Raw genomic sequence first — 12,591 nt, 5'->3', positions numbered from 1 at the left:
GAGACTATAAACAGGTTTTAATGACATAGGAAAAGAATTTTCATTTCCTGAGATATCTATAGGTCATAATAAAGGGTTTAAGTTCTTATTTTGAGACTATAAACAGGTTTTAATGACACAGGAAAAGAATTTTCATTTCCTGAGATTATATCTATAGGTCATAATAAAGGGTTGTTTATTTTGTGTCTCTGTGTATATACTGCTGAGTTTTGGGTTTTATTGTATTAGTTTACATAAAATTTGCATATTTTCAAAATTGACATTTTGTGCATTCTAATTCCTTTCTGGAATATATTTATGATAATGTTTACTAACAGTTATTTAAAGTTTACTGTGTCATGCACTTGTGTTATCTTATTTAGTCCTTAAAACAATCCTGTGTGGTAGAAATTATTGTTCTTACTTAACAGATGAGAAACTAAGGCATAGATAGTTGATTTGAGTTACAAGTTCAAAGAGCCAGTAAATAGCAAATGTGGGATTTAAACCAGGTAACACATGTCCAGATCTTGCCTCCTTAACCAGTACAAACTCATCATGATTAATATTTTTTCTCTAACATTGAAAAATAACTATTGAACCAAAATGTCTTCACTAAGTCACTGTAAGAATTTAGACTGTTTGGCTAATGGGCTTACCCAGATCAAGTATGAGAGTGAAGTTAATTTTTTTTCTTTTCATTCTTTTAGCTGATATAGCCCAGAGATATAGGATAAGCAAATACCCAACCCTCAAATTGTTTCGTAATGGGATGATGATGAAGAGAGAGTACAGGGGTCAGCGGTCAGTGAAAGCACTTGCAGATTACATCAGGCAACAAAAAAGTGACCCCGTTCAAGAACTGCATGACTTAGTAGAAATCACCACTCTTGATGTAAGTGGTTAATTTTTGCTGGATCAAATGAACATTGCTTGTTTAATTAATGTAAACAAATTCTTATGCAATCAAGGAATCTTTATATTTTCTTATAGTTAATTGCAATGGATTTGACATATATATACTTTTAGCAAATTGAGTTTTTCTTCCATTATTTCTCAAGGGAAATGCTAATGTTTTATTGACCCTTTGGGTAAAATGTATAGCATACAGTAAAATTGCACTAATTTGAATTATTGAGGTCAAAGGGTAGCCTGAATTGTGAAGAACTAGATGTTAATGGCAGGTCTACACAACCAAATTTCCATGTGTTCCTTGGTGGAGATTTTCCAGGTGTCTGCTCTGATTACTCCCATATCAGCTCTTTGATATGTGTTTTAGTGTCCTGTAAAATAGCCCCCTTTAATAATAAGCTTAGCAAACCCTTTTCTTTGTACACTAAGTAGTGTTTAATAAAATAAAAACAATTGCGTTTGGGTTTTAGATTGTCATTGTCAGGTTTGAGATTTTATTTGTATCCTACTTACAAGCTAATATGTTAAGCAGTTGTAGTTTCATGGATGTCAAAAGATATAAGGCTTATGGGTCAGTAAAAAAGGGCTTTATTGCTCACATTACAGCCACCACTGTGAACATGTTTGCATTTGTTTCTCTGACCCCCAAGTCTTATGGAGGTGACACAGAGGGTCCAGTTAGATGCCTATGTGTACAGTGGGTTGTATTATAGGAGAACTCTGGGCTCCGGAAACACCCATGTTGGTGCTAGTAATAAGCCTGCTCTCTGTCCTGGAGGGAAACATTACCTCATACCTCAGTGTTGCTAGCTGCAAACACAACCCTTAGAAATGGTCCTGGTAAAGAGTGGTTGGGGTTTTGCAGTTTGTGTAGCAGTGAGAGAGACCCATGGGGGAGTCTCTGCCTACAGTCAGTCACACGTTATGAATTGATGTACTAGTTTAAAATACTTTAGAATTAGTCACCTTAATTAGGAAAAGACTGTCATATAATTATCTATTTATTGAAATTTTAACATAAAATGCTAGAAGGAAATGTTCATATTTACATTAGACTATAGTTAAGATTGCTTTCAAACCAATGTAATCTTTAATAGTTTTGGACTAGGTGTTAAGTCAAATGTATATTTATAGTCATACTTCATTTGGAGATAATTGAACAAGCTGGGTAAATGAAATAACATGTTTATAGAACTGCATATGTTTGTAAAATAATTACATTATTTTACAGCGCAGCAAAAGAAATATTATTGGCTATTTTGAGCAAATGGATTCAGAACACTATAGAGTTTTTCAAAAAGTAGCGAATATTTTGCACGATGATTGTGCCTTCTTTTCTGCATTTGGGTAAGTATGTTGGTTGAGAGTGTGTCAGTTTGGCTGAGATGTTAAAAGTAAAAAGTAGAAAATTCATGGATGGATGAATCTGACTTACAAGCAAATAATGAGTTTCTTGATTGGTCTACGGGACCACATCAATGACCTTGATCCCAGTTAGTGGTTACAGTCTAGGTTTAAAAATAGCATTTTAGTGCTAAAACTACCAATCCAAACTTATAAAATACTGAGTCACAAAAGCAGGAAACTAAAATTTCCCTTTAAAAAATCTGCCTTGCGCTAAATTTTTGTTCAATAAATTTTAAAAATATATGCTTTAGTTTTTAGTGCATAGTCATAAGTAGGAAAGATGATGGATAAGTATATGTTTCAAATAGGTAATTCATACATTGCAAAACAGCTAACTAATTCTTCTTCATTCAGGTGTATTACTGCTATTATTTTTCTTAAAACTTATTAGTACTACTTCTCCCTTCCTATTAGGACTGTTTCAAAACCAGAAAGATACAGTGGAGACAGTATAATCTACAAACCACCAGGGGTAAGTTGCTTTTTTGTAGTATAATTTTAAATATAAATTAAATTCATAACTTGTTTGTCATTGCAATTTTTCACACATATCAAAAAATAGAATATATTTTTCAAATTTATAATTTTCATTTTAATGTTTGCAGTGTTTTGACACACTGAAGTTTTTAATGTCTATGTAGTCACATGAATGAGGTTTTTATTTAGAAAACTCATTTCTTATTCTGAATTCAGATAAGTATTTGCCTCTATTTTTTTGCAAGGGCATGTCTTTAGGAGTAGCTTACATAGTGTGCCCTTCTCTAGACTCCAGTAGAGTGTCTCACCATGTAGTTTGGTTGTAAAGAGCATGGGCTCTGGAGTGAGGCTGAGTTGTAATGTCAAATCTTCCACTTTCCTAGGAGTATAACTCTGGGGAAGTTTCTTAGTTTCTCTGTGTTTCAGTTGTTCATTAGTAAAAGCAGTTAATGATAATAATGGTCCTGCTTTAGGGGATACTTCAGGGATTAAATGAGTCAACATATATAAGGCACAGTAAACCCTCCATTTTGCAGACCTTGATTTAACGGACAGAAATTCTGATCCGTATCTCCGTATGTGAAAATTAATACCCTGTTAATTTTAAAATGCTTTTAACCAAGATTTGCTTCTAACTAAATTAACAGGGGTTTTTTTTTATTGTTGTTATTAATTCACTGTTATTTTTAACAAATTTTAGTGAATAAGCCATATGTTAGAAGAAACACTGTAGTAATTTCACTGACATGAATATTATATATCTACAACTATAGTTTACATATTTAAATCCAAAAGTCACCTCTCGTAAACATTAGCACATGCTCACACTGCACCGCACTTGGGAATTGGTTCTGTTTTCACCTGACGTGACTTTCTGCAGCAGTTTTACAAGTGCTGGCCAGTGTCCCACCGTGCACTAAGCCACACCCCAGCTGTGTGCATTTATTTACTCGCAGTGACTGGCAAATGTTAGCATTTACTAGACCAATTCAGTATAAATTTAAAATTACAATAATACATATAGAAAACTTTTCTGTGAAATTAAACTTTCCATACATACTTAATTTTAAATACACAAACGTGTCTACATAAGTAAAAACAGGTAACTAATTTGTCAGTGTTTAACATACCCATTCGGAAAACCTACTTTATTATATAATGGACTTCCAGCTTTAACAGATAGCCCTTTGCCTGAAGTTGTTATATCAAGGTTTTACTGTGCTCACAACAGTGTTTGGACATGGCAAGTTTACTCAGATAATGTTGGCTGTTATTCTTACCATCATTTTAGGTACTTCATAAATATTGATTTTGAGTCTATATGGAAGTAGATACTGTAGATAATAAATATTAGAGATAGCCATGCCTTAGATTTACATAGTGTCTTGTATTTTTCACTGGAAGTCTCCAGATTTTCTTCTAATATCTTCAACTCTAAGGATAGATAACTTAATTTTTTTAATAACTTTTTTTCACAATGCCTGCCTGCCATTGGTGAAGATACTGATAAACAGTTAACTAGCCCAAATCCAAGGAAAAGCAGAAGGCTTAGGGATCACAGGGTGAATAATCACAATATTATCAGCTCTTTACTATTTACAGCCCTCTTTCTCAGAAGTTTCATGTTTTTTGCTTTTGTATCCCTTATTGATTTTCTGGGCTCATATAGACGGCTCTAGGATGCATTTTTGCTAACACAGGTTAGATTTGTTTAATACAGTATTTTTCTCTGTTTTTGTAACAGCATTCTGCTCCAGATATGGTATACTTGGGCTCTATGACAAATTTTGATGGGATTTACAATTGGATTCAAGATAAATGCGTTCCTCTTGTTCGAGAAATAACATTTGAAAATGGAGAGGTATGGGCTTTCTAATGTCGGTTGTTATTTTTAATTTTTTAATTCAGATTTCTGAAAAAGCAAACTTTGTCCACTCTTACTATTTTATCACATACTTAACCTTTAATAAAAATCATACAGTCAAACATAATGACATCATAACTATTTCTGTAATACAGGCCAGTGGCTCTCACCCGGGCCATCCCAGGACTCCTCTGTTGCATTTCCTGCAATGTCAGTGGGTCATTACAGTCTTGAAAATGCCTCGGGATTCTGATAACCACCCCTGTTGGAAGATTCTTGTTTAGGGGGTGTCCTTTAGAAGCATAGTTACAGTTATTTAGTGTGAATAATTCTTTGCCATCTAAAGGTTGTTCTGATGCTTTCTATCCTAAAAGAATGAAGTCATGAAAAGCAATTATCAGTTATCATGCAATTGACCTCAGTGATTCCATGTGTCTGAAATAAAGCAAACTTACAAAAACAAAACACAAAAGTCAGAGATCAAGGAGCATGTACAAGGGGCTAGGTCTGTGAGATGCCTCTCTCTATTCTTCACTATGTTCAAAATATATTTTTCTTTTAATTTCACTCCATGTTTAAAACCCAATCTAATCAATTTTTAGAAAACATCACATAGTAAACGCACCCACCTAATCACCATCTAGTTAGAAGATGGCAATTCTGTAAAGGAATTGGATGTTAAGTATTTTAAGTTTGCAGTTCATACAGTCTCTGTCGAAACAACTCAACTTCGCAGTGTGGCACAAACGCAGCCTCACACAATGCATAAATGTGTGGTTGTGATCCATTAAAGCTTGCTTGCTTGTGTTCTTAGCTTATTTATCAAATGAACATCGCTGCTACTTTTCTCAGTTCTCTAGGCTTCAGGTATGCTTGGTTGAATTACATACATTTTTATTGTGTTAGCTCACTTAGTCCTCAGAGGCTCAGAAAGATTTAGTAACTTGTCACAATTATTCACCTGCTTTGGCAGGAATAGTTTGAAAAGTAGAGTTTAAAGGTATAGACTGGAAAATCTTAAATAGTAATACAGGAGTTCCAACTACCCCTCAATCATTTCCAGGGTGGGGAACCTTTTTTCTGCCAAGGGCCATTTGGATATTTATAACATCATTCGCTTAATATAATTCACTTAATATAAATTTATGTTGCTATGGAAAAAGCTCCTAGATTTATTGAAATTCAAATTCCGCCTGCGATTGCCTTGGCAGGGCCAGCCCAAATGATTTCTCAGGCCTTTTACCGCCCGGGCCAGACGTTCCCCACACCTGACAGTGGGGCAATGTCTGAACCTGGTTGTTTTGCTGTCTCGCCCCTGAGTCTTTTAATGCCTGCTCTGGAGAGAATATGTTGATGTGGACACGGGAAACTTAAAAATCCAAGCAGCATAAACTACCAACTGCTATGTTAATGTATGTAAGTTAGTTTAGCAAAAAGATTTTTTTTTCAAACTATTAATCTACTTATTACTTTTCTCCTAATAGTTGTTAGTTCATCCATACTTTTGTTTGGTTTAATAAAGTAATACTAGTATGTTATATTTGTTTTTACTTTTAACTTTCTAGCTCTTACGTTTTCTAAAAGGTGACTATTGAGTCTCCTTTCCCAATTATATTTATTCAGAAACATTTGTGTCCTCATGTCATAGGTTGATTGCGCATTATTGCGTATAAAAACCTATGAGCAAAAGAGAAGTGAAATAAGATTCTCTGTGTTTAAGGGGTTCAGTCCGGTGGTTCACGTATATAGATAATGTAATATAAAGACGTGTCCCAGGCCACCTGAGGGGCACTGGGAAAATGTTCTGGGAATTCAGAGGAGAGAATTCATTTCCACTTTGGGCAGAAGTGGGGCAGAATCAGGGATGGTTTTCTAGACAAGGCTTCAGTCCTGAAAGGAAAGGGCTAAAAGAGGAGCAGAAATACTAATGGAAATAGGGAAGTGAAAGTGTATTAATATTGAGTGCTGAAGGTTGGTTAGACGTTGTAATGGAGATATTACACAGGAAGTTGGAAATCTAGACTTGGATTCTGAACTGGAACTGGGCATGGAGAGAGAGAGAAAAGGGACCAATGAGAAGTGCTGATTGAGATTGTTGAACTAGTCGAAATTGCCAAGCTAGAGCAGAGAAGTCCAAAGACAGACCATGGGGAAAAGTAGCAATGTGTGAGAGAAAGAAAACTGTGAGCCCAAGAGATAAAGAGTGGGGAAGAGGAAACTTTAAATCAACTTACAGAAGATCAGTATAATGCCAGGAGTCAGGGAGGAAAGATGGGAGTGACTGCTAATGAGTATGGGGTTCCTTTCTGGAGTGATGAAAATGATGTGGAATTAGGTAGTGTTGATGTTTGCAGACCTTGTAAATATAATAAAACCCACCAGTTTGAACACATTAAAATGGTGAATTTGGTGGCATGTAAGTTATATCTCAGTTTTTAAAAAAGTAAATGTGACAAGAAACTTTATACTTTATTCTGTACATGAGTGTAACAGGCTTAAACATGGAACTAGGAACCAGAAGAAAACTCTTGTCCTATAAGATGGGTTCCAGATTTAGTTTTTATAAAGTATAGGACATTTGAGCTTTCTGCTGAGGCAGTTTCTAAATTACAGAGAGACACACAAAAGGATAGTTGATGGAAATAATTTTATTAGGCCATTCTGAACTTATCCTCATGAGTCAGAACTTAGCATTTGTTAGAGAAAATAAATGTTTAAAATCTGTCATCACATTTCTCATATTATTCTCCAATAACAATAAAAAATTTAAAGCACTTTATAATTTTCAAGACGCTTTTGTGTATGTATATCCACAAGGTATATAAACACACACTTATATAGTGGTGGGTATTTTTTAATGTTGAAAATTGTGTATTGGTTGAAAACTGGCTATGTTATGGGAGTTTTGTTATTTGCTCTGAATCAAACACTTTTCAGCTCGTCTAAGATTTTGCATACACCTTAAAATGAACATAAGTGTGCAAAATCAGATTTATTTACTGCTGGTACATTCAGTTTTTCAGTGTTATCTGTGAAGACAGTTTACCCCACCCTAAAATCTGTAGGGGAAAATATGTCTACTCCACCCTAAAATTAACATCTTGATAAAGAACCAGCAGTTTCTCCCTTGGTCAACTCATTTATCAAATGCCAGGGCTTCACCCAGTTCTAGCTAACAGCCCAGCCCAGTGGTTACTTTAAGGCAAGTCAATTCCTGCAGGCGAGCAGGATGAGTGGGTGAGTCCTCTGAGTGCCGGGGTACTTCAGGTATAGGAAATGTCTTTGGACTTCTCCATTAAGGCTAATGTTTATTTACACCTTTGGGCCTTATTTTTTTCCTGGGATGTTGCAATTGTTGCGTGTTGGGTTGAGTTCTAAATTGTTCCTACTTAGAAAACAGCTACAAGTGGAGAGGCCTGATAATTCTCATTAAATACTTCTCTACACAGGAATTGACAGAAGAAGGACTGCCTTTTCTAATACTCTTCCACATGAAAGAAGATACAGAAAGTTTAGAAATATTCCAGAATGAAGTAGCCCGACAGTTAATAAGTGAAAAAGGTAGACAGATGAAGGTGTTTATTTTCATCTTTTCTCTTTGTTTCTTTCTCCCCAACCCCTCCCCCATTACAGCCTCAGAATTTACATGTAAACATGGGGTGGGAGATATAGTGTAGAGAGAATACGAAGCAGTGGCTTTTAAAAATAAGCCATGGCTGTTTTAGCTCCCTAAATCAAATAGCTTGGAAAGTGGGGCCATAGGTGGACACCGTCAGTTTTAGGCACTTGCTTTTAGCACATTGATACTTGCCTGGTCCCTTTCAAATAGAGACAGTCTCAGACATATTGCTGAGATAACTTACAGAGTCTGGTTAATGTTTATTTCTAAATGAAAGAAAGTGCGTTCTCTGTGGACTTCTCCAAAGCATCAAAAACAATTTGAGATATGACCAACTTTCCCTTTGTAGTTAGAGAAGAAAATCAAGCATAATAAACTGAAGGCATTGTATAGAGCTATACCCTTATTAGTGACTTAGTAAATATTTTGGGGGTTGAATTAGATTGAAAATCAACCAGTAGGGACTAGAAGGGCTCCTTGATGAAATGAAGATGGCCTGGGGAAGACAGTTTATATGTCAGTTTCAGGAACTTGCTCTCCAGACCTGGGTAATCTGCAGAGCAGAGGAGCACCCATGCAAGAAAAATGAAAAATTCACTATAGCATTTGAATTCAGGTTGAGTTCAGATAATTTATGAGAAAATTATACTCTCTGCCCTAAGAGCTCAAATCCTACCTCCTTTCAGTGTTGCAATATTTAGGTTTTAGTTTTTGTGATCTATATTACTCTAAAGCATTTTGGTGTTTTTTTAGTATGTTACTTTTTATGAACTTGCAATCTTATGAGAATACAATCAAGAAAATTCTGATCCATCTTTCCCGATTCTTTTTCTTCTAAAGGTGCAATAAACTTCTTACATGCGGACTGTGACAAATTTAGACATCCTCTTCTGCACATACAGAAAACCCCAGCAGATTGCCCCGTAATAGCTATTGACAGTTTTCGGCATATGTATGTGTTTGAAAACTTCAAGGATATATTGTAAGTATTCATTTTGTTGTTGTTTTTAAATTATTGATATATGTCTCAAAAATGAACTGAAAACAATTGTTTGGATATTTTAAATCTTATGATGGAACACTAATACTTTCTTATTTGGATAGAAAAGGTGCTATTTTTTTTCACTCTGAAATGTGGTATAATAATTGATTATAAGAATTAGGATATATCCCTATCAAAGGGCCAGCATTAGGTGATCCTAATCTCTGAAAGAAAATTTTTGAGAAATTAGTTCTGATTGAGTTTGGTCTTTGCACATCAAGGTAAGCAGAATATAATTCTAGGTCAGGTTAAAGGAAATTGATAATATTGCTGCTTATGTGTGACCGTGTCTAGCAAGCATACTAGAGGTACTTAAGACCCAGAAGATGGCTATGACTAGGCATTTCTAAGAGCATAAAGCTATCAACTTTTGAAAGAACAGAGAAGCTTTCTGACTCTTCTCAGCTATTTGTTGTATTAATAAACATAAATCTTGTAACTACCACAGATATTAAATTTTTATCAATTTCTGAGATTTAAATACAATGGTAAAAGTGGAGATGTTTCTTCATATATGAAAAATTTAAGCAATACTATGGTATTAATTCAAATTAGATCTTTTAAAATTCATTTACCTTTTTATGTCCAAAGATTAAATTGCACATTTAGAGGATGATTTGCAGTCCTATTTCAGAGTGAATTATCTTGCTCACTTCTACATATTTCAATAGAGATGTGGTAGTTTGATAGAAGAGTCTCAGTCCTAACATGTAGGAGGCCCAGAATTGAGTCCTGCCTTTGGCAAGTCAGTTAACTCCATCTTGTTTCTTTACACTTAAAATATGGTTGATGGTACAACCTACCCAATAAGATTGTTACAAAAATTAATGTGTTCTAAGCCATAAAGTACTAACAAACATTAGTTGTTTTTACATTACATACATTCAAAAGAATACCATTTAGCCTGTTAACTCATTAAATATCCAGGTCTTCTGTATTGCAGTCACTTTATAACATAAACCAATCTTTTAGTTTCTAAGAATAGATCCCTGCCCTCAAAGAATTCCCAATGAAGTAGAGAAAGGAAACAAGTAGGGTAACAGGTAGTTGTCTTATGATGTGATAAGTACTCTGACAGAGTTCAACAGAGAGGTACCTGTTCTAAGATTTCTGGAGATGTTAATGCCTAAGGTAAGTCCTACAGGTCTATAGACGTTTAACATGGAGGTGATAAGGAATCAGGCTTAGAGAAAGGGCACATTGGTAGAAACAAGTAGAGAGTCTGTTGGCTGAATGTGAGTGGAGGGAGGAGGAGGGACCAGGTCAAGGGAAATAAGCAGGGGCTAGCTTCTGAAAGCCCTTATAAGCTGTACTATGGAAGTTGACATTGTCTTAAAAACTATGAGGAGCCATTGAAGGGTTTTAATTAGGGGATTATTTTTTAAAGAGTATTCAGGATGCAAACTGGAAAATAGATTAGAGGGGGTCAAAGTAGAATCTAGGAGAGACTGTTTAGTAATCCAGGACAGTTGATGATAACCAGTAGGTGATTCTTGAGTGAATGAATTACCTAAATAAATTCTGTCAGTAGCATTAAAACTAGAGAGACATTTTGTAGGTGGAATAGGAAGACTTGGTATATTAGTAAATGGGGGAGGGGAGGCCAGCCCTAATGGCCAGGAATCTAACTTAGACAGCTAATTGGGTTGTGTTGCCATTTAACTGAGCTTGGGAATTCAGTGGAGGAGCACCTTGTGGTAAAGGTAATGAGTTCCTTTTCTTGGTATATTGAATTTGAGGTGCCTGTGGGCTACAAAGAGTGTCCAGTAGGGAGTTTACATGGCTCTGGGATTCAACAGTGAGTTGAGATAAGGGCTGGGTCTTGAACACATGAGGATATAGCGAAACTGTAGAAACAGATGAACTGACCTAGAACAGGACTGAGAATGGAACCCTGAATGATACCAACATTTAAAGGGAGGACAGCAGAAGGAACATGAGCAAAAGACTAAGAAGGAGAAGGAATCAAAGTGAAAAAAAACACCAGAAATGAGTCATATGCTAATTGAGGGAGGAGCAATTCTAACAAAAGGAATGCACAACCAGAAGGAAAGGATGAAGCATCTGTTAGATTTGATAAAAAATGAACAAATAAAAAACTCACTGTATTGCAAAGAATAGAATAGTGAGTATGGTGAGGAAATGAAGATTTGACATTAAAATTCTTGCAAGAAGCTAGCTTCTAAAGAGGAAGAAAAATAAGGAAATAGTTGGAGAGACACAGGATGAAGTAAAGTTTTATCTTTTCTTTTTCTCCCCCCTTTGGATACAAGAAATCGTGATTAAATTTTTGTGGAATAGAATTAAAAGGATAGAGGTGTTATTGAAGAGATAGGGGCAAAGGGACTAATTGATAAAGCATTGACTGTTGGGCTAAATGGAAATGTCTTAGCTGGTTGGGTGCCCTCTTCCTCTCACTTCTTCCTGAAGCTGCAAGCTCAAGCTAAGAGAATGAGACATTTAGGGGAGAGGGTTGTTCCTGTGGCAGGGCTCACTGCAGGAGCTTCCAGGTAGCGTGGCTGTGGGGGGCACTGCAGTGCTGCCTTACTGAGGTCAGTTATATGAAGTTTTATCAGCACACTTCCCTATCTTTAATAGTGGGTAAATGCTGGGTTGTTTCCATACCTCTTCCTTTTCACTGGAAACTTACAGCCCTACTCAAAGTTTCAAGTTAGTGGAAGTTAACAGGATGCTGACTGAAAGGTTAGGTTTACTGATTGGTACCCAACTACAGGGTGGGGCGAAAGTAATGAATTTGCAAAACAGTTTATTCATGTATTATAACGTATTTATTGTGTTATTTTCCATATGAACAACTGTAAGCCTACTTTTGCCCCACCATGTTGGCTTTTATTCCCAGGAATGTTGTTACGCCTCCAGGGAAACCTGTGAGGAATTCCATCTTGGTTATTTTATTTTCTCCTCCAGCCAGATTTAAAACACATTAGCACTTCCTTTTCTTTCTTTTTTTTTTAAAATATATTTTATTGATTTCAGAGAGGAAAGGAGAGGGACAAAGAGATAGAAACATCAATGATAAGAGTCATGGATCTGCTGCCTCCTGCATCCCACACTAGGCACACTGGGGATCGAGCCCAAAATCTGGGCATGTGCCCTTGATTGGAATTGAACTCCCCTTCAGTCCGCAGGCTGACACTCTATACCAGTGATGGTGAACCTTTTGAGTTCAGAGTGTCAAAATTTTGAAAAACCCTAACTTAACTCTGGTGCCGTGTCACATATAGAAATATTCATAATTTTTTTTTGATATTTGCAACCATAGTAAAAAAA

General features: G+C 35.8%; 1 protein-coding gene across 4 annotated transcripts in view; it reads left to right on the top strand.

The window, feature by feature from the left end:
- ERP44 (endoplasmic reticulum protein 44) overlaps positions 1–12,591 on the top strand; it is a 61,117-nt gene that overhangs the window by 37,821 nt on the left and 10,705 nt on the right. For all 4 annotated transcript variants that reach the window (XM_014543230.1, XM_014543229.1, XM_005870654.2 and 1 more), the window contains 6 exons: positions 690–874; positions 2,123–2,238; positions 2,713–2,770; positions 4,520–4,636; positions 8,089–8,200; positions 9,099–9,240. In XM_014543230.1, coding sequence (XP_014398716.1) covers positions 690–874; positions 2,123–2,238; positions 2,713–2,770; positions 4,520–4,636; positions 8,089–8,200; positions 9,099–9,240 — 730 coding nt within the window. The remainder of the gene's footprint in view (positions 1–689; positions 875–2,122; positions 2,239–2,712; positions 2,771–4,519; positions 4,637–8,088; positions 8,201–9,098; positions 9,241–12,591) is intronic.

The sequence above is a fragment of the Myotis brandtii genome, unplaced genomic scaffold (assembly GCF_000412655.1).
Source record: "Myotis brandtii unplaced genomic scaffold, ASM41265v1 scaffold320, whole genome shotgun sequence".
Taxonomy (NCBI): domain Eukaryota; kingdom Metazoa; phylum Chordata; class Mammalia; order Chiroptera; family Vespertilionidae; genus Myotis; species Myotis brandtii.
The sequence above is the reverse complement of the archived record's forward strand: the minus strand, read 5'-3'. Positions and strand labels throughout refer to the sequence as shown.